General features: G+C 42.4%; 1 protein-coding gene across 2 annotated transcripts; it reads right to left on the bottom strand.

Annotated features, from left to right (window-relative positions):
• Positions 1-2421: 2421 nt before the first annotated feature.
• slc4a1ap.L (solute carrier family 4 member 1 adaptor protein L homeolog) lies at positions 2422-21425 on the bottom strand. Of its 2 annotated transcripts, none has more exons than XM_041562590.1 (14): positions 20361-21425; positions 18270-18462; positions 17776-17898; positions 16561-16621; positions 16140-16279; positions 14845-15005; positions 13511-13580; positions 12512-12695; positions 10141-10240; positions 9815-10037; positions 8510-8611; positions 7928-7998; positions 3561-3636; positions 2422-3347 (listed from the first exon to the last, which is right to left on the bottom strand). In XM_041562590.1, the coding sequence occupies exons 1-14, from the start codon at positions 21423-21425 to the stop codon at positions 3298-3300; spliced, it is 2619 nt and encodes an 872-aa protein (XP_041418524.1). In that variant the 3' UTR covers positions 2422-3297. The 2 variants fall into 2 exon arrangements, with proteins under 2 accessions (XP_041418524.1, XP_018118184.1); XM_018262695.2 differs by having other exon boundaries at positions 20097-21425.
• Positions 21426-21464: the final 39 nt, after the last annotated feature.

Raw genomic sequence — 21464 nt, forward strand, 5'->3', positions numbered from 1 at the left:
GCACAACAACTGGAAGCCGTTTCTGCTTGCACATCCCTGATATGAATCTCTTGGGCACAATAGGGATTATTTTCTCTCCTGAAAGAGCTCTGGCTGTTCCTAGTTCTGCTGTGCTGGGAGTATTCCGTGAGTAGGCCGGTGTTGCTGCCACATTGCTGGAATCACAGTGTGGCTCTCACAATAGGAAGGCAGTGGCTTAGAGAGTGCATAGGAAAGATGTGTTTACATCTAATAACCAGGAGGGATTAGCTCAGGACTTTTATGACTTCAAACTAAATCAAAATTAAATTGGCTGCTGCTCACACACAAACTATTTTAAGCTCCTAAGAGTAAAACAAAACTTGGCCCGGGGGAACAAGACGTTGATTTCGGTGCCAAGGACTACAAATAAAGCAAAAGCCAATTGCAGTGCAATCTAAATCTGGAGTAAGTGCAAGCGCGCAACATCGGCCGAATCACCTTATCACCATTTTACACTCTAGGGAGACATCAGGTGTTGTTTTAGCAACAACAATGGAAGCCTGATAACACGTGTGGCTGAGGAGCCACACACTTGGGGGCCCATTAGTGCTCTGAGATGGATCCCGACTCTGGAGATGCAATGGCAGCTCCTGTAAATGGTCCAGATCAATTATTCATGTTCTTTGTGTGAAGCCCTGATTGTTTTGGATTTGATTTTCTAGTTTTGATGGAGGAATGATGATGAGAGAACCTTTACACAGATTCAGACTTGGGATGGATCTGGAGAACTTCACAAGGTTTAGACAACCCCTAATCTTCATGCAGAAGGGAACAGACTTTATCTTGAACATTTGATAAATGTATAACTTTATGTTCCAGATGTTCTACTACAGTCTTGAGCCAAGATTTTTCAATTATTCACCCAATGAGTCAAGACAGAGTTGATTCCTTCCCTTGGCCATAAACAGTGAGTGAAACAATTCCTCCTAAGAGGTCCTAAAGAGGTCCTTTTTGAATCTTCTGCTGGTAGACCATAGAATAGGGACCATAACTTGGCCATGACGTACAACTGATATAGATATATATATTGTAGTTCTTCTGAGAGGTCCTAAGGAGGTCCTTTTGAATCTTCAGCTGGTAGACCATAGAATAGGGAAGACCATACCTTGGCCATGCCATATAACATAGAAATAAATCGGCAACCTGAACTCCAACTATCATGGAGATAATGGAGTGGCGAACCAACAAAATAGCCCGACAGCAGTTCAAAACACCACATGTTGGCCGCGAGGATGGCGTAAAACATCTTACTGTGATGAGCCTACATATATCTGTTATGTCAGTATTAGCCATTGACACAAGTCGTTTGGAAATGAAGGCTCCCTAAAAGACTGATGCTGGTAGACTCAATATCGAATGGCTTATTCTTAGCAAATTTTCATTCTGACTGCCTGTATTTACTAACATACCAAATGTATGGAGAAGGGAAGGAGAGTCACAAGGCTGCTCCAAATCGTGTCAGGAAAGGGCAGCGGAGATCACATTTCCCTGTGGTGCTGGTGTCGTGCTGATCTGGGACAGAACAAAACTTTCCCAGAGTTCTTTGGAAGGACGCCAACCCCTACACTCAGCATGCCTTGAAAATACATAAATGTCACAGAAACCTATAAATGTAAGAAATTCTGCAAAAAAATCAGATTTGCAGTGTCCCAAAGAAACCCAACTAGATTGAAGGAAACACAATCGGAAACAATTCCCGTGTCTCGTGTTAAAACTGAAGAAGCACCCAGACAAATCCCACCACTCTTCGCAGGACTCCAATATGGCTGAATCCTAAGTGTTCTGCAGAAATGGATTCTAAAGCTCTGGATTTCAAAATGAATGCAATTTTTTCAGCTCAGTGACATTTGCTATGAATATCTGCCTTTTGTGCACTGTAAATATCACCTTTAATGTTCATTAAAGGAGCAGTTCAGTATAAAAATAAAAACTGGGTAAACTGTGCAAAATACATTACATTTTTGGCTAACTATATTAGAAACATTTTTTATTTTGCACAGCCTATTTACCCAGTTTTTATTTTTACACCGAATTAATGAATTTAAAAGGAGCAGTTCTGCAGGTTCCATTTGGATAAGAAGGTTGAACGTGATTGATGCGTGACTTTTATCAGCCTCAGTTACTATGATATCAATTTCTCTGTCTGGACAATAGGAGATGACGATCAAGAGGGGAGAATCAGTGGAAAACATTTCTCCAGGCTTAAAAGTGAAAAGGAGGTGATGCAGTGCCGCCTAGAGTCAGACAACAGGTACTTTGAAAAGTGACTAAATCGAACTCCCTGCAACATCGGCCAAACATTACAGCAGAAAAGTGGTGGAGCAAAAATAGTCTCCGGAGTGTTATCATATAGGGTATAATAAATCTGTACCTAGACACAGACAACCGTTAAACTAGAACTCCACAAGGTTTTTTTTAATTAGAAACCAGACTACAAACTAAATTGTATTTACAGCTTCTCAATTGTACAAGGGGGGTGAAAATACTAATTAATAAAAAAAAAATCCCCAAACATCACAGAAGTTAATATTCACAGCAACATAGTAACAATATTAAATAACGAGGATCTACAGTATGAGGAATATAAACGACACGCCTATTATAAAAGCAATTGGTTACATTCCCTAAATTCTTCATAACAGGGATTACAATCTGCTCTGTTTTTTGGAACCCACAGCAACCAATCATAAAGCTTAACTTTTACTGGTCAGCTGTTACCAGGATAGTGTATGCAACCGTTTGATTGGCTGCTGTAAGTGGCCAGGGCAATTTTTATTTGGTATAACTCCAACAGCCCATTGTGTTTCAGGCTTGATGCTGGGTAAACAAAAAGGGGAATTTAGGAAAGACGTGAAAGTGAGAGACCAACAAATATCCCCCCAACATAAGGATTCTCTTGAATCTAGTAAGCGTTTCTATGCAGGTAAGAGAGCCAGCAAGCTTGCATGCTTGTGGGAACATCATTATCCACATTGCATAAATATTCTGTGCACCTACGAGGCCGAGGCTGGAGACACTACATTGAATAGACCAGAATATGCAGGACGAAGAGCTTGCACTTCAGCTGCACACGGCCAATGGGCAGTTGTAGATGTGGGCGACTGTGCAGGCTACAGACAGAGAGACGTGGGTACAGCTCTCACAGGGTCCATACATTATTGGACTAAGTATAGGATGTAGGAAGCCAGTGTCCCCCCCCAGTTGTTTCCCGGTCTTTGTTCTGCCACCAACAAATGGGCAAGTCCCTCCCATATGGGGTAAATTATTGAGAGTGAATCAGTAGCCATATTTCTCATTCAGATGTGTTTTCCCATCACCTGTTTGACCTGGGAGAAAATTGAAATAGATTCATTAATGAAACCAAAAATTTAATTATTTCTCTAGATCCATTATCCGAGTACAGAAGGATTTCAGTGGGAATTAGCAACACTGCTGTATGTAATAGCTGCATGTAGTACAGACAGGGTGTGGGGTACAAACAGGGATGTAACCCTATTCCCTTGCCTTGCTACCCCAAAACTCTGGTATAACCTAAATACCTGTAGGAGGCATCCACACGCAGTAATCTGGGTCGTCCTCTGGGTAGTGGGTGGTGGACAGGACACCTGTTGGGGGCTGAAAAAAAAGAAATATTTAGGGGAAGATTTATTAAGGGTCGAAGTGAAAATTCTAATTTTTTTTTTTTTTTTTTGGTCAAAACTCTACAATTCGAATTGTGAGTTTTAATTCGAGTTTTGAGATTTATCATACTCTGGCCCTAGTTTCTATTTGGAATTTCATCGAAGTTATGAATCATTAATGAATTTACAACATCAGTGATCGTTTCAAACAATCAATGGATATACGTCCTCATTAGCACTTTATACTCAATTAATTGGTCCCGATTAATTTTATTTATTAATGAACTGGATTAACTGCACTTTAATTCAAATTTTCTTTCACTTTATACATTTCTAAGATATTGAAGCAGGTATACATATTTCTTTCTTTATTGAGGTGCGATAAATTATTACTTTTTCAGTGATTACGTGATATTTGTTTGTTAGTTACAAATTGCTGTATAAGTCAATGGGAGAGGTCCAGGGATCATTTTGGTGATGTTTGCAGTAGAGATGCACCGAATCCAGGATTCTGTTTTTTTGAGGAGGATTCGGATTCGGCAGAATCCTTCTGCTCATCCGAACCTAATCCTAATTTGCATATGCAAATTAGGGAAGGGGAGGGAAATCACGTGACTTTTTGTCACAAAACAAGCAAATAAAAAATGTTTCCTCTTCCCACCCCTAATTTCCATTGCAAATTATTCGGATTCGGTATTTGGCCAAATCCAAACATAGTGGATTCGGTGCATCCCTAGTTTGCAACCTTCCTGACATTCGATTTTTTTCTGAGAAAAAAAAAAACTTGAATCAAGTTTTTTTAATTCGAATCTCATTCGATTTTGAGTATTCGGGTCGATCAAATTCATCCGAGCCGAGAAAATTCGATTTTAATTTCGACTGGTCGAATTTCTTGTTTATGGGAGTTTTAAAAAAAAACTCACTGAATTCAAAATTCGACCTTGATAAATGTGCCTCTTAGTGTGCCATCAATCTGCTCTGAATGCAATCAGTCACGTTGGTTATTATCATCAGGAGAACTGAATGGGGGCAACAAGTCTCACTTAGTGTATAGACTATACTGTCTGTCTCCTATGATGGGGCAATAAACAGATGTTGGACTTGCTGTTCCCTGGCTCCAGTCACTTGAGGCCAGATTCTAGACTAATAAAACGGCTGTTTGGCAGGGTCTTCCCACCACATTTAAAAGGGTTGTTCACCTTTGAGATAACTTAGTATGACGTAGAGAGTAAAATTATGACACAATTTGCAATTGGTTTTCATTTTTTATTATTTAAGGTTTTTGAGTTATTTAGCTTTTTGTTCAGCAGATCTTCAATTTATATTTTAAGCAATTTGGTAGCTAGGGTCCAAATTCCCCTAGCAACCATGCATTGATTTGAACAAGAGACTGGAATACGATTAGGAGAGGCCTGAATAGAAAATTGAGTAATATAAATCAGCAATAATGTACTTAAAGCCTTACAGATTTGTTTATTTTTTATTTATGCATTTATAACATACAAATATAAGACAACATTAAACAATACAACATTGGTTCCTTGACTTTTTGCATTCTCATTCCCAAAATATCTCAGATACATTGATTTAGTTGAAGATTAGCAGTTAACATGTGACATCATCAAGAATCTGGAGTACCAGGTACAGTCTCCCTATTTAGTCACAGGGGGGAGGGGCAACAAGATGTTAGTTTAAAGCTTTCACCCAATCACCCCAAACCTTATCATATTTTTGCGGGCACCCTCTTGCCATGTAAGTAAGCTGTATCAGTGGGAGATTCGCTCTCACTATATTGAGCCAACTGGTGAGTGTTGGAGAAGAGTGGGGCATCCACTGTAAAAGGATGGACTTGGCATAGAAAAGAAAGGTTCTAAACAGAGTACGTGCTGCAGAGTCTAAACCAATATCATCTATGATACCAAAAAGGCATGTCTTGGGTGCTAGTATTTTTGGCAGGGATTTTGTGTTCTGGATGAAGTTCAGAATTAGTTCCCAAAAGTGATAAATTTGTGGGCATAGCCATATTAGATGGAGGTAGTTAGCCTCAGAGTCTTTGCATTTAGGGCAGCGGGAGGAGTCACGAATCCCCATACAATGTAGTCGTAGAGGGGTCAGATGGAGTCTATGAATAATTTTGAATTGGATTAGCTTGTCTCTTGTAGAGATCAAGTAATCATATGCTTTATCCGTAGCCTCCTCCCGGTCCTCGTTGTCTAACTCTGGCAGGTCCTGGTGCCACATAGTGTAGGCTGTGGAAAAGGGGGACTGGAGTCTGGAGAGAAGCATAGAATACAGCGTAATGACCAACTTTTTGGAGGAGGGGTTCCGGAGAGTAATTTCAATGTTGGCGAGTGCAGACGGCACTAAAATTCTCTGTAATTGCTGCCGAAAGGTCTGCTGAAGTTGTAAGTATGAGAACCAGGGGAGTAGCTCTCCAGTTCTAGTGTGATTGATTTGATCTCTGGGCAGCAATTAGGGTTGCCACCTTTACTAAAAAATATTACCGGCCACTGGGGGGCGGGCACCAAAAGGGGGTGGTCTGTGATGCAAAAGGGGACGTAGCTACAAGGCGTGCCACAAAAGGGGCGGAGCAACATCGCAGCGATGTCCACAGCGCTGGAAAACCGGTAAGTTCTGTGCGAATGGGGGGCAGGCCAGGGGCTTTTTTTAAAGGGTATTACAAATTACCGGCAACTGCATTGGAAATGGGGCAGATAGGAATTTCTCCATAGTGGTCGGCCTGGAGATAGTGCAATTGTACAAGTTGAAACCACCAATTCTATCTTCTGCCATACTTTATAGGGGGTCATGATAATTGGATGATCCGTTTGAATTTCAGATATCTTACGGAACGGTATGTATTTCAATGACTCAATTGAGGTGGCTAGGGTTGCCTGTAGTGGAACATTTGGGTTAACGGGATCGGGGGAGAACCACCATTGAACATAGTACACCTGCGCTGCTAAGAAGTAAAATTGCCAGTGTGGGAGGCCTAGACCTCCCTCTGTAATTGGTGCCTCGGGCTTGGCTCTAGCAAACCTGGGGGGGGGGGTTTATTGGCCCAGAGGAAGGCGGTCTGCGCTTTATCCAAAGAGGTAAAAAATTGCAGTGGAATGAAGATTGGTGAGTTGTGGAAGATATAAAGAAATTTAGGGAGGAAGATCATTTTCAGCAAGTTAATTCTTCCCCAGATAGAGAAGGGGAGTTTAGTGAACATTTGTTTTTAAAAGCAGTCGGTGACGCCCAATTTAAAGCTGCAAAGTCAGAAGAAAAAGGCAAATAACCATAAAACTATAAATAATGCAGACCATTTGAAAAGTTGCTTAGAATTGGCCATTCTAGAACATACTAAAAGTTACCTTAAAGGTGAACCACCCCTAAGAGTTTCATATCTGTACTTCAATAATCAGTTACCATGGTCACTTGAAGTACCTTTAGAGCTTTGCTTTGTGGCAGAGGGACAAGTTTAACCCCACAATCAGAGAGGGCTCAAAGGCAAAGCATTAAAGGAACAGTTCAGCGTAAAAATAAAAACTGGGTAAATAGATAGGCTGTGTAAAATGTATTATTTAGGCAAAAATGTAATGTATAAAGACTGGAGTGACTGGATGTCTAACATAATAGCCAGAACACTCCTTCCTGTTTTTTAGCTCTCTAACTCTGAGTTAGTCAGCGACTTGAAGGAGGGCCACATGGGACATAACTGTTCAGTGAATTTGCAATTGATCCTCAGCATTCAGCTCAGATTCAAAAGCAACAGGTATGACCCATGTACCCCCCTGAAGTCTTTGATTGGTTACTGCCTGGTTACCAATCAGTGGAAACCAAGAGAGCTGAAAAGCAGGAAGTAGTGTTCTGGCTATTATGTTTGTTATTTTGCAGCCTTTATACATTACACTTTTGCCTAAATACTGTAACTATATTAGAAACATTTTTTATTTTGCAGAGCCTATTTATTTACACAGTTTTTACTGTTATACTGAACAATTCCTTTAATGCTGCACAGTCAATAACCAGAATGAACTTGGAAAAGCAAAGCCTGCATGGTTAGCATTTGTTGAGGGCTGGGTGGAGACAAAATAGACAAATAATGCACAAGATTTCACAATTCAAGCTTAGAGCTGAGATTTTAGCTTTGGTGACAGAATGGCTGAGAAACCCATACAATCAATTGACTTTTTGATTGTGTCTGTGATTCTACCACAACCCTGAGTGGTGCCTCAGTGAGCACAAATAACTGAACAGACAACTGGAGACCCAGCAGCATTCTGGGAAGCCTTACTTACCCTGCTTGGGCCATGTATCTTCCTTGTCTTAACTGCTCCCTCTTTTTGTTTGTCTTCTTCCTTCTGGGATACTGTAGGAACACAAAATCCCTTAATGAAGTCTCATGGAAGCTCCCCTGAGGCATTGGCAGCGTTGTAATATCACAGTGTGGTTTACATACAGTCTCTGCTGACTTGTTGTGACCATGCTACAAGCCATACATCAGTCGGGCCCCTTACTTATACCTGACTATACCGCTAAGCACATGCCTTGCTCTGCTATGTCTGTGTGCTATAGTCTGTCACATGCACATGCTCTGCAATATTCACTCTGAGCAGCTACCAACCGTATGTTATGGCTCTAGACAAACTGCTCTGTGCAGCTGCTGAAAATACTTATGGTTAATATTTTAAGGATTACAGAAAGAAAATGTATCTTCTTAATAATAACTCCCCAATTCAAATGGAAGGAGTTCTGCAGCCCCTAGCGTTTAGCTTCTGGCAGAGTGGCTGGGTAGAGGTGTAGTAAGCTTCCCTACATCTGCAAGACCAGACAATACATGTGTGACACAACGCAGAGAAATGATTGGTTGTACTGCTCACCTTGGGGACTTCTTTTGCCAGGGACTGGAGTATCGTCATCTGGCTCTGAATCCTTGGTCATCTTTGGTCCCGAGTGAGAAAGTTTTTCTTCCATTTCTGGAACTGTGTGCATAATAATGTATATAATTAAATGGGTAGTCCTTTATTATACTGAGCAAGACTGTGCTCTCTGCATATTATTATTCAAACATATGGGTAGGAGGTGCCATATTGTTTCCTAGACAGTACAATAGCAACTAAGAAGGAAAAGGCACCAGCATAAAGATCTGTTCCTGGGTTGCAGGGCACACAGCTAGGGTCATCCATACAGACAATATCAGAAATAATTGACATGTACATTTAACGCTAGTGAAGGTTGCTTAAAGGAGAACTAAACAGTAAAAATGAATATGGCTAAAAATGCCATATTTTATATACCGAACTTACTGCTCCAGCCTAAAGTTTCAGCTTGTCAATAGCAGCAATGATCCAGGACTTCAAACTTGTCACAGGGGGTCACCATCTTGGAAAGTGTCTGTGACACTCACATGCTCAGTGGGCTCTGAGCAGCTGTTGAGAAGCTAAGCTTAGGGGTTGTCAATTATCAAGCAGAAAATGAGGTTTGTCTGTAATATAAGCTGATGATACAGGACTGATTATTAAATTCTGATGCTAATTGCACTGGTTTCTGTGCTGCCATGTAGTAATTATCTGTATTAATTACTAATCAGCCTTATATTGTGACATTTCTATTCTATGTGTACTGTATATTGTGAGTGGGTCCCTAAGCTCAGTAAGTGACAGCAGCACAGAGCATGTGCAGTGAATCAGCAGAAAAGAAGACAGGGGGAGCTACTGGGGCATCTTTGGAGACACAGATCTTTACTGCTAAAGGACTGTGGTTGCCTTGGGCTGGTACAGAAGCACAAAACATAATGAACAACATTTCTACCTACCGTACTTCTTTAGTTAGGCTTTAGTTCTCCTTTAATACATTTAATAGCAGCCACAGATTATGTCACAAAAAGGTAAAGATTGGAGACACCATAAAGCCGGTTCTGTATTTATACTGGCACTGATGGCCCAAGAAACATGTGTGAATAGTTATCAAAAAGTATACTTTGAATATACTGCTGGGTTGTACAACTGTTGTATGTGGGGTTATATACATAAAAGTTAATTATTTTGCAGCCTCTATGGGAAAAATATATAAAGAGGAAAGCACTAGTGACTGGGACTTAAGGTGTGGTTAATAAGGAGTGACCAAAAGAAGTAACTTGCACTTGCTGCACCTACTTCCAAAATCAGATAAACTCTGCTACATACCTGACTTGCCATCAGCAGAAGATGGGGGTGAGCAGCCAGTTGTTTGAGGGGATCCTGGATCAGCTTCATTGCTCTGTGCTGGTTTCTCCCCAGAATCCTTTTCAGCAGCCTCCTGTTTACTTTCCATCTGCATTTCTTCCTCTTCGTCTTCTTCCACCTCATTCTCGTTGCCTTTCATATTAAAAAAGTTTTCTGGAATGTCTGTTCGCTTTGGAGGCAGTTTCTGTGGGAAAATTATAACATTTTACACCTACCTATATACAGACAGTCCCTCAGGCTATACTGTAAGGTGAACACTGCTTCGTGATTAAACAGAAAGAACTTACCCCAACTGTTCCAGTTTTCAGTTTAAATTTACTTCCTCCTTTCATAGCTCCGAACATTGGCAAGTTAGGCTTTTTCGATTTGGAATCTGGTGCCACTGGACTGAAAGAAGAACATTCAGCAACAAAGCATAAGATTTGACTGGCAGAGAGAAATAAGAACAGAAATACGATGATTGCACCCATCACGGTCGGCAACCTGAAGTCATATCGTGTCCACATGCCACTAAAATGATAACTGATTTTTAGCATTTGTATCTGGGGGGGGGGGGGGGAGTTGCAATTGCATCAGGTTTTATTTGGTGAAACAGTTCACTCAGATAGACTCTACTTAGAATAATGTTGGTCTTAGAAGTTAAAAACCCACCTGAAGTGAGCCCTTGTATCTAAACCTGACCAAAAATGAGCCCTTGTACCTAAACCTGACCTAAAGTGAGCCCTTGTACCTAAACCTGACCAGTGGCGTAACTAGATATTACTGGGCCCCACAGCAAATTATTTTTCAGGCCCCCAAAATGTTTAGAGGTTGACTTGTTTCTCCAATATTTATTGAAATTGTATATGAATTAGGGCCTCATGGGGCCCCTATACCTCCTGGGCCCCCCTGCAGCCGCAGGGTCTGCTTCCTCTATAGTTACGCCCCTGAACCTGACCTGTATCTAAACCTGACCTAAAGTGAGCCCTTGTATCTAAACCTGACCTAAAATGAGCCCTTGTACCTAAACCTGACCTAAAGTGAGCCCTTGTATCTAAACCTGACCTAAAGTGAGCCCTTGTATCTAAACCTGACCTAAAGTGAGCCCTTGTATCTAAACCTGACCTAAAATGAGCCCTTGTACCTAAACCTGATCTAGCGTGAGCCCTTGTATCTAAACCTGACCTAAAATGAGCCAGTGTACCTAAACCTGACCTAAAGTGAGCCCTTGTATCTTAACCTAAAATGAGCCCTTGTACCTAAACCTGACCTAAAGTGAGCCCTTGTACCTAAACCTGACCTACCTGAACAGAGTCCCAGGACCTAAACCCCGCCTGAATGGAGTCCCTAGATCAGTGATCCTCAACCAGTAGCTCGTGAGCAACATGTTGCTCTCCAACCCCTTGGATGTGCTCCCAGTGGCCTCAAAGCAGGAGCTTATTTTTGAATTCCAGGCTTGGAGGCAAGTTTTGGTTGTATAAAAACTAGATGTGCTTCCAAACAGAGCCTCAATGTAGGTTGACAATCCACATAGGGGCTACCAAATAGCCAATCATAGCCCTTATTTGGCACCCCAAGAACATTTTTCATGCATGTGTTGCTCCCCAACTCCTTTTACTTATGAATGTTGCTCACGGGTGAAAAAGGTTGGGGATCCCTGCCCTAGATGTAAATAAAATAGCAGTAACAATGAATTCCCTAAGGCATCCATAAAAAGGCATCGGACTCTGTGTCTGTCTCAGTGAAGGCTCTGTGTGTCCTACACAATAAGAAATAAATAGCCGGTGGCTCTGTGTGGATCCAGTGAAGGCTGGCAGAGAGAATATAAATATATGGGAAACATGCAGCAGTTTATAGGAAGGATCTCGCAGGCTTGGGAGTAGAGCGCTTACATCCGTAGCGCATGTGCTATCACAGGCAGCTCCCATCTGCTCCTCAATTTCAGATTTACTGCCCCCTTCAGAGTATCTGTAAATCTGAGGTTTCAAAGTCCAGGAAAGCATGGAGCAGACTGACACAGGCATTATTTTATATGAGCCAACTGCACTGGTGAGAATACGCATGACAGTCTGTGTACTTTGCAGGCAGCTGCTGTTCCAGGCAAATGGGAATTAATAAAGTAAGTGTTCAGTACTTTATAACCCTTCAGAAATGGCCTTACAGGCGATAAATATGGAGGGACGATGTCATGAGCATTTCCCGGGGGTACCATCTGGCTTACTGCTTTCTAGAAATGCATGTATGAAATGTTAAGGTTCAGCTCATCTACTTGCAAATTGGTCTACTTTTTTTTTATATTTGTTTTGTAGCTCTCCAGTGTAACAATTACATAGTTGTGAGGCTCACGGATCCTAGCAACGAGGCATTGGTTTGGGACACTATGGAAGATTTAAAGAAAAGAGAGAACCTGAATATTAAGAGGGCAGCATGGTGGCACTGTAGTTAGTATTGCTGCACCGGGGTCCTTTGTTCAATCTCAGCCAGGGCACTCAAAAATTGTGGATTTTAAGTATGTACGTGACGGTGATAGGGACATTGGATTATAAATTCCACTGCAAATAACCTACTGAAGTCTCTAACGCAATCAACCAAAGAGCAACTCCAACACACTGAAAGTTCATTTACTAGTACTTTTCCCCTCTACAAAGTTGATCCATATGGGTTTCCATGATTTCTGACCTGAGTTCCGGAAGTTTTGTTGGCTGCACAATCTTTATCAGCCCTTTCAGTCTCTGCTGTTCCTTCTTTAGCTCAAAAGAACGCAAGTGGAGCTTCTTGCGGGCAATGCTATCGAGTGTGGTTGCAGATTTTATTTCTGTCATGAAGGCATCCAGTGAGTCCTGAGCTGAGCTCTGAGAATCAGCTGTGGGGGAGAGAGGAAAATAAGAACAAAGCCATATTAAATAATGAAAAACGAAAATAACAGGTTTACCACAAATACCATATGGTCAGACATCTCAGGGTCTAAGCACACGGGCAGATTCTGAGAGATTTAGTCGCCTGGCGACTAATCGCCTCTTCTGTGCGGCGACAATCTCCCGAACTGCCTTCCGCCAGCCTGCTATAATGACAAACAACCAGTACCAATGCACCCGCGGCGCTTTGAGTTCCAAAGTCGCCTGGAGTTTCCTCGTGAGGCAACTTTGGGTGACTTCAGAAATCGAAGAGCCGCTAGTGCATTGTCGCTGTCTGTTTATCATTATAGCAGGCGGCAGGCAGTTTGGGGAGATTGTCGCCCCGCAGAAGAGGCGATTAGTCGCCAGACTCCGCGAATCTGGCCGTGTGCTTGAACGCTCAGAGAACAGAAATATTTATCAGTACTGTGAGCTCAGAACCCTGCTGTGCTCCAGAGATAAAAATAGTTAACACAAACTAGCAAGGGTACAACCACCATATTGTGCTAGAATTAATCGAACAGCAGAAATGTGACCAGCCCTGTGAAAACCAACACCCCAAGCCTTGGTGATACTCCGTGCTATCAAGAGCCCATTCATAAAACTGCACTGATCAAACTGCTTCTTCAGTAATTATCACAGTGAACTCATTCTCCTTCCAAAAGAGTTCAGCTGTTCTGCACTAAAGAAACGCCAATAAAATAAAGAGACGCATAGCAAAACGCCTGCCACAGGAGCAGCACTGCTTTTATTTCCCATACCCCCTGAGAAGGATTGAACTTACCTGCATGAGATGTTTGCAGCTTGGTGGCAACCTCAGAAAGCTCCTTTTCAACAGCATTTAACTTAGTCACCTTGAAAGAAAACACATTGATAAAAGTAGACAGCGTCAGTTTCAGAGTCGAATAGATAATGAAGAGCTTTTGAGCTTGGTTTGAATGGTTTGAAGGATGAATTTTTCTGAAAGAAAGGAAACATTTAAAGGAAAACTATACCCCCCAAATAATGTAGGTCTCTATACAAAGACATTGCATAAAACAGCTCATATGTAAAACCCTGCTTCATGTAAATAAACTATTTTCATAATTATATACTTTTCTAATAATATGTGCCATTGGGTAATCATAAATAGAAAATTGCCATTTTAAAAATAAGGGCCACCCCCTGGGATCATGCACACAAACATAACAACAAATGATACTTGTCTTTTGCTTCAACACTTCTACAGTTAGAGCTGCAGTATTTCTGGTCAGGTGATCTCTGAGGCAGCACACAGACCATCATGAAATGGGGGTTCAAGGGAAGAGATGTAAAAAGGCAAGATTTACTTAAATATATAGAACAGTTTGAGAAGATTCTTTAATATGCCACTTAATATGATATAAATTGTCTGTTGCTTATGTGTTCATTTTGGGGGTATGGTTTTCCTTTAAGTGAAACATTTACTTTAAAGGGAAATTTAAAGACACAGCACCAATTACAAAGAAAGTAGATTGCTGCTCCTCACTTTCATACTGACCAGCGGGAGGTCAGAGAGCAGGGGTCCCTAACCTTTTTTACCCATGAGCTACATGCAAGTATAAAATAATGTTGGAGAGCAACACAAGCATGCAAAAAGATATTGGGGCTTCCAAATGAGAGCTGTGATTGGGTATTGGTAGCCCTTATGTGGACTTGCAGTCAATGGGAGGCTCTATTGGCAGTCCACATTTTTTATGCAACTAAAGCTTGCCTTTAAGTCAGGAATTTAAAAATAAACACCTGTTTGGAGGCCACTGGGAGCAACATGTTGTTCATGAGCTACTGATTGGAGATCACTGTCATAGGAGGATAGAAGCACCAAAGAATACTGGCTTAGGCAGTGCGCTGGAATACCCATAGCTTGACTTAAATTACAAAGAAGGGTTCTGTTTCCCTTTGTAGTCCAACATTCCTGTATTTAACAGCAGACTATTTATTGAGCTTATTTTTAAGATAGGGGAAGATTCAGGACATCTTACAATGTTCCTTTCTCTTGGGAACACTCTCTCCAGCCAGCCAATGGAGAAGATCCCAGAATTATATTAGTTCACAGTTTCTGGATGCTCACAGGTTTGTCAACAATCAGATGTCACCTACCAGGGAGTCATATGTTTCTGGTTTTTCTTCAATCTTCCCAGCCTTTTTCATGCGGTTCATCCTCTTCTTTTCTACCAGTCCCGTGCGGTCGAGGAAGGTGTCGTCATCGCTGTCGTAGAAATCCTCATCCTCCCAATTTTTAGCTTTTCTCTTGCGAGCCACTGAATGAAAAAAAAAAACAAACAAAAAAAAAAAAGATTGCCGATCATCAATTTTCATTTGATCATGTTCACAATTTCTAGCCCACACATTCATAATCCTCCTAATCAGTCATAGCCTGTTCCTGTAAAGCGCTACAGATGGATGAGCAGAATTTCTTAAATGGTCCATAGTAGAGAAGCAATGCAGCGGACAGAGGGCCCAGCCTTGAGGTGAGATTTTGGGTTAATTTTAATAACTTTATTATACTAGGGTCTCTGGAATAACAGTGTTTTAGAAAACAACCTATAAAGTGGTGCAGCCCCTATTATGATTGCAATCTTCAAGCTCTAAGTTTAATATCACATTTCTCACCTGAATAAAGCCACACACTTATCATAACATATTCCCCATCACAGGCCAGACAGGCAATCTGGAAACTAGGGATGCACTGAATCCACGATTTTGGATTTGGCTGAATCTCCGAATCCTTCTGGAAACTTTATGTTAAGGCTATGTTGTAAGCAGCCACAGAGCAGTGCTTTATATTGGGCCTGTGTGTCACTGCCTTAAAGGAGAATTCAACAGTGTATAAAAAAAACTCATACACACCACCACAGGTAGACCCCCTCCCTCCTCTCAACAGGCTAAATGCCCCATACTTTATACTTACCCCTCGGCGCAGATTCTGCCAGCGGCGTTCCACACATCCATCTTCCGGGTCCTTTCCGTCCAATTCCGTGCATGCGCAGTTGTCGCAAACCGACAAACTGCTCCAACTGCACATGCCCCGAGATACCGATCTCCCAGTCATCTTACCGAGGACCCTGAAGATGGATGCGTGGAACTTCACTGGCAGAATCTGTGGAATTCTCCTTTAATCCTAGTCCTACATAAAGTGATTCAATCCTAGTCCAATCATAGTACATCATAAAGTGCTTTAATCCTAGTCCAATCATGCTACATCATAAAGGGCCTTAATCCTAGTCCAGACATGCTACATCATAAAGATCTTTAATCCTAGTCCAATCATGCTACATCATAAAGTGCTTTAATTCTAGTCCAGACATGCTAGATCATAAAAAGCCTTAATCCTAGCCCAGACATGCCACAACAACGCCTGCACAAGATTACAAGGAACAGCAAAGGGCACTTACCTGCCTCTTGGCGCAGCAGGCCTCTCATCTCCAGCATACGACAAGCTTCCAATGAACACACCACTGATGCTTCTTTCTTCTTCCCAGAATGCACAGCTTCTGCCACCAGCTGCTTCCCTGAAGCATCATCTACAGGCAACCTGTAAGCAAAGAAACCCAGACATTCAGAACCAACTGCAAAGAAGTGGGCAAATAAGAAAAATGAAACTAGCTCAGAAATAGATCTATTATATTCCAAGCCTGTATTTGAATGCATAATATGGGAGAAGCTCTAATGCATGTGGAGTAAACTTTAGAGAGCACCCAATAGAGACAAAACCCAAAACCTATACACAATAAGAGAGACTAGAACAATTAGCAGCAAGTTGGAAAATGCACCATTGGAAATATAATTAAAAGAAAGGCACCTGCCACTACATACTTGACTCTGCACAGCCACATGCCAGGGCCCTGTTCTTCATACTCATATTCCAGCTCTTCCCCTGGAAAAACCCAAACAGAAAGGACATGTTAAAATGCCATGAATGCCTTTAATCAGTACGATGGAGATATGCTGCCTCATTCTGTTATATACACATTATGGGACAGTATGCTATTCACAACTGGCTCTCGATTGGGTGTCTGGGAAGGCCAAGATGCAGCTACAAAGCACTAGGGCTTTTATATAGGATGCCTGCATTGCCTATGGATTTTATTGGCTTACTGTCATTAAGAAGAAAGGATAATACGCTGAAATGCAGCCTTTAAAGATACCAGAATCACTTTGGTTCTACAGCTCTCCAGTTTGGAATGTTGCTAAGGTAAATGCTGGAATGGAAGATGAATAGAAAAGGGTTTGATTATAAAAACAAGTGTTAAAAATATTAGCCTTAATAACCAGCCTCATCTGCTTTCTGGCTGCCAACATCACTGACCTTGACAACCAGACAGTATCATGTATTTTAGAGTGGAGAATTTAAAGGAAGAAAGTACAGACATCAAACATAATAAAAATAAAGGTCAGTTGGGAACTCTATCAGAATATTACTGCAAACATAACAATACATTTTAAGGTAAACGTACCCTTTAGAACTGAGGAAATTTGGATCTACATACTTCTAGTCTATAGAAAATCACGATACTGTCTTGATTTTTATGATGTTGTTTTTATTTCTAAATTACACTGTTTCATTAACTGCAAATAATTCACTCTACAATATAAAATTTAATTCCTGACCCAACAAGAGTATTTTTTGTAGTTGTAATATTGGTGTGTAGGTGCATCTCAGGTCATTTTGCCTGGTCATGTGCTTTCAGAAAGAGCCAGCACTTTAGGATGGAACTGCTTTCTGGCAGCCTGTTGTTTCTCCTACTCAATGGAACTGAATGTGTTGCAGTGGGACCAGGATTTTACTATTGAGTGCTGTTCTTAGATCTACCAGGCAGCTGTTATCTTGTGTTAGGGAGCTGCTATCTGGTTACCTTCCCATTGTTCTGTTAGGCTGCTGGGGAGGGGGGTGTTGATATCACTACAACTTGCAGTACAATAGTAAAAAGTGACTGAAGTTTATGAGAGCACAAGTCACATAACTGGGGCAGCTGGAAAACTAACAATTTGTCTAGCCCCATATCGGATTTAAAAAGCTGATTAAATTACCTTCCCTGTCGAAGAAGCCCTGGAGAGCTTTTTTGGGATTCTTCAAGTACAGAGCCTCCTTTTCTTCCTGAAATTCAGCTGCAATTGGGTTTTCCTCGTTATCTTCTTGGAGCGCATCCTCTCCTGCAACACACAAACCATCAGTGCTCCCAAAAAGGAAAGCAGAACCTTTGGGCTGCCCATTCTGGTACATTAACAAATGTGCCTTTTCAGAAATGCACAAAAGCCTCCAGCAAGAGTCACACGGGAAACCAGATCAATTCCATCTAATGTAGCTGGTGACGAATAGGCGCAAGCTACAAAACTGTTCACATGATACATGGGGGGGAGGGAGGGGCATTAGAAATAACACAAATAAACAGATAAATGTATACTGGCATAGGTTTTTATTAACAGAAATAAAGATATGGGACTGTAAATCCTAATTAAATTGCAATTCGCATTAAAACGACTTGGGCAAATAAGGCAGTAATATATTGCAGAATAAACCTTACCCATTCCCCACATGCATCCTGCATCATCCCCCAAACTCCCCGATTCCTTCACATTCTTGCTGTCTTCTGAACTTTCTTCATCATCAGAATCATCTCCCAGCATCCTCTTCTGCAGGCTCTCCTTCTGCCTCCGTGCTTCTTTTATCTGAGTTACTGTGAGCTCAGATTCTTCCTCCTGGTCGTCCTCAGGGCCCTAGCAGGTACACACAATGAGAAACATAAAAATCTGGGTCATGCTGCAGCTCAATGGGAAGAACGAGACTTGGGAGTTCTCCACATTGGGTTAGATGTGTAAATATTTAGGGCAGCAAGGGTCACCAAACAACTGACCCATGCATCACTAATACATGGGTATTGGATCTATTCTTGGGACCTGAGATTTTCTGCATAATTTGGAGCAGTATGCAAATCTTCAAATCATCTTTAAATTGCATGTTAGCACATAGTAGACAGTGGTATTCTCAGATCATTTACAAATTGTCTTTTTTTATTATCTTCATTTAGGTTTTTGTTCAGCAGGTCTCCAGTTTTGGAGCTAGGGTCCAATTTACCAGGCAGTGGTTTGAATAAGAGATTGGGGATGAATAGAAGACAGACTGAACAGAAAGATAAATAATACAAAGCAACAATTACAATAAACAGCAGCCTTACAGAACAATGGTTTTCTTTGTTGCTGGGGTCAGTCAGTGGGTCCCATTTGAATGCTATAACACACGAACCCCCAAATGTCATTTAAGGCACAACGTTTGCCAGGAGCAGTATCCAATAGCCCTTGCGGGTATTTATATGTGGGGCAGACTACCCGCATGATCAGAGACAGGATACGGGAACATAAGTCCGCGATAAGAAACAGATCAGGCGGTTGCAAGCCACTTTGTGGAAAAAGGCCATGGGGTCCAACAACTAAGGTTCCAAGTTATAGATAATGTGCCCAAACTTCGACGGGGAGGGGATAGAAATAATGAACTGCTAAAGAAAGAAGCATGGTGGATACGCTGCGTAGAAACTATGGAGCCCCATGGCCTTAACCGAGAATATGATCTACATTCTATATTCCGCTAAGTATGTTTTTAAACTGGATTTTTATTTATGTTTTTAATATTACAGATATTTGAACAAGGAAATAGCAGCATAGATGTGGAGAAGGAGGCTCCACCGACAAAATGTAGATATGATTAAATCTTTTGTTCTGTAGTTTATGATGTATTTAAGGATTGAACCACAAGATGGCGCTATACAAGGGTAAAATAAAAAACGTGTAACCATGTGTGAAACATTGACTTGATAAAGGGCCATGTGGCTTGAAACGTTGTTGCATTTGTTCAGATGATAAAGCCATGAAGTAACAATAAAGGCTTTTTTAAACAATTTTCACGACTGGTGCTGTCTACTACGATTTTGCAGTAACCAATAGCAACCAATTTTTATGTTTGCGTTTAAACAGGTGGCAAGTAAATGCTACCTGCTGATTGGTTGCTATAGGTTACTGCACCTGGGCAAACTTGGTGCCTTTTATTACATAAACCCATAAATGTAACCTAAAGCTGAACAACCCCATAAAAACAAGAAAACCAATAGGATGAAGCCAAGAGCCTTCTCTACACCAGTTATACTGTGGACTGGTGCAATTTTGGAAAAAGAGCAGAGCAACTTGAGTCACTGGGGGTTGTTAACAACTGGGATTCTCCCTTTTCTTTAATTTTGCTCAGCGTCTCAGGATTAAAGGGTGGGCTCCTCTCACTATACCCAGCTCCTTGTTGTTGTGCTGAAACAGTGTAAATCTGATTTAATAAGGTAAACACCATCCTGAAATTAATTGGCTCTCACCTGCAGTAAAAATAGGCGCGTGCTTCCCCCAAATTTCAGCACGTAGCCCACTCTAACACGACAGTAGGTTTTTGGTTGAACCCTCTGTTTGTTTAGGAAGGTCCCATGGGTGCTGCCCAAGTCATACACATAAAATCCAAGCTCCTCATCTGGGCCAGAACCTTGAACATGACGGTACTGCAGAACAGCATGGTAACGGGAAACAGAAGGGTGCTCCAGGGAGACGTGGCAGGAAGGGAGTCTGCCGAAAATAGTCCAACTCACATTGCTGATGTTCTTGGTAGACACGATGCTTCCCCCTTTCAGGATCTCCAAGCTGTAAAGGGCCTTGGGCACGCCGGACCAGGGAGGTTCCCTATAGGGAATGGCAGGGCAGGTTTGGTAGGCATCAGAGGGAAGCCTGGCACTGACATCCGAGGGCGTTTCAACATTGGGGGTTCTGTTGCGGCTGGGGGGAGAAGCCTGTGAAAGGGCTGCTGGTTTGTCTCTTGGCTCAGTTGCCTTTTTAGTGTCACTGGGACGGGCAGCAGTGACTGGTTTCTTAAAGGATTCGGTGACCTTGGTATCATTGGGCCTCTCCACGGGACTGTGCCTGGGCGGACTGCACCCAGAGTCTCCATCCTTACTGGGGCTCCTTGAGGCAATCTCCCCATAATTGGCCTGGGGACTAGGTTGTTCTTCTGGAGTGGTCCCGGCAAAATTGGGGGTCGTGGCACTGATGCTCCTGGGAGAACTGGATTCCTTGGGGGTACTGGTCCCAGAAGAAATGGCGCTCTCATCCTCATTGGTCCAGGAGCTGTGTCTCTTCTCCCCATCGGATTGGGTAACATGGGACCCCTGGCAGGGCCTGGAAGCCTGTTGGCATTCTGCATGGGCCCCTGTACGAGGGGAACTCTCATGCCTGTTACACTGGGGACCCCCAAGCCCCTCATCGGTATCCCTCGTCCCCTCATAGCTTCCGGTACAAACATCCCTGGTCCCCTCACAGTCCCCGGTCCCAACAGGCTCGGACTGTTCATTGGCCCCTGCCTCTGGGGACCTGCCCCCCTCATTGACATAGGGACCCCCACTCCTCTCAATAACCCTGGCCCCTGGACTCCGGGCCTCATCGGCGGTGGCGGACCCAGTATCGGTCGCGCCCCCTGTAGTGAGAGGTTCCTCACGGGCGCCCGTGCTGGGGGGATTCCCGGCATTATCGGGGCTCTCAGTACTCCCCCATTGTTTATTAATCCGGGACCCAGGGGCCCTCGTATTCCCGGCCTCCAAGGCAGCGGTCCTCGAGTGACAGGACGGTTCCCCGGCATCGGGGTCCAGGGGATAGGCCTCCATGTATCCAGCGCCACTTTCAACCTGTTTAAGAGGGGAATC

This window comes from Xenopus laevis, chromosome 5L (assembly GCF_017654675.1).
Source record: "Xenopus laevis strain J_2021 chromosome 5L, Xenopus_laevis_v10.1, whole genome shotgun sequence".
Lineage (NCBI taxonomy): Eukaryota > Metazoa > Chordata > Amphibia > Anura > Pipidae > Xenopus > Xenopus laevis.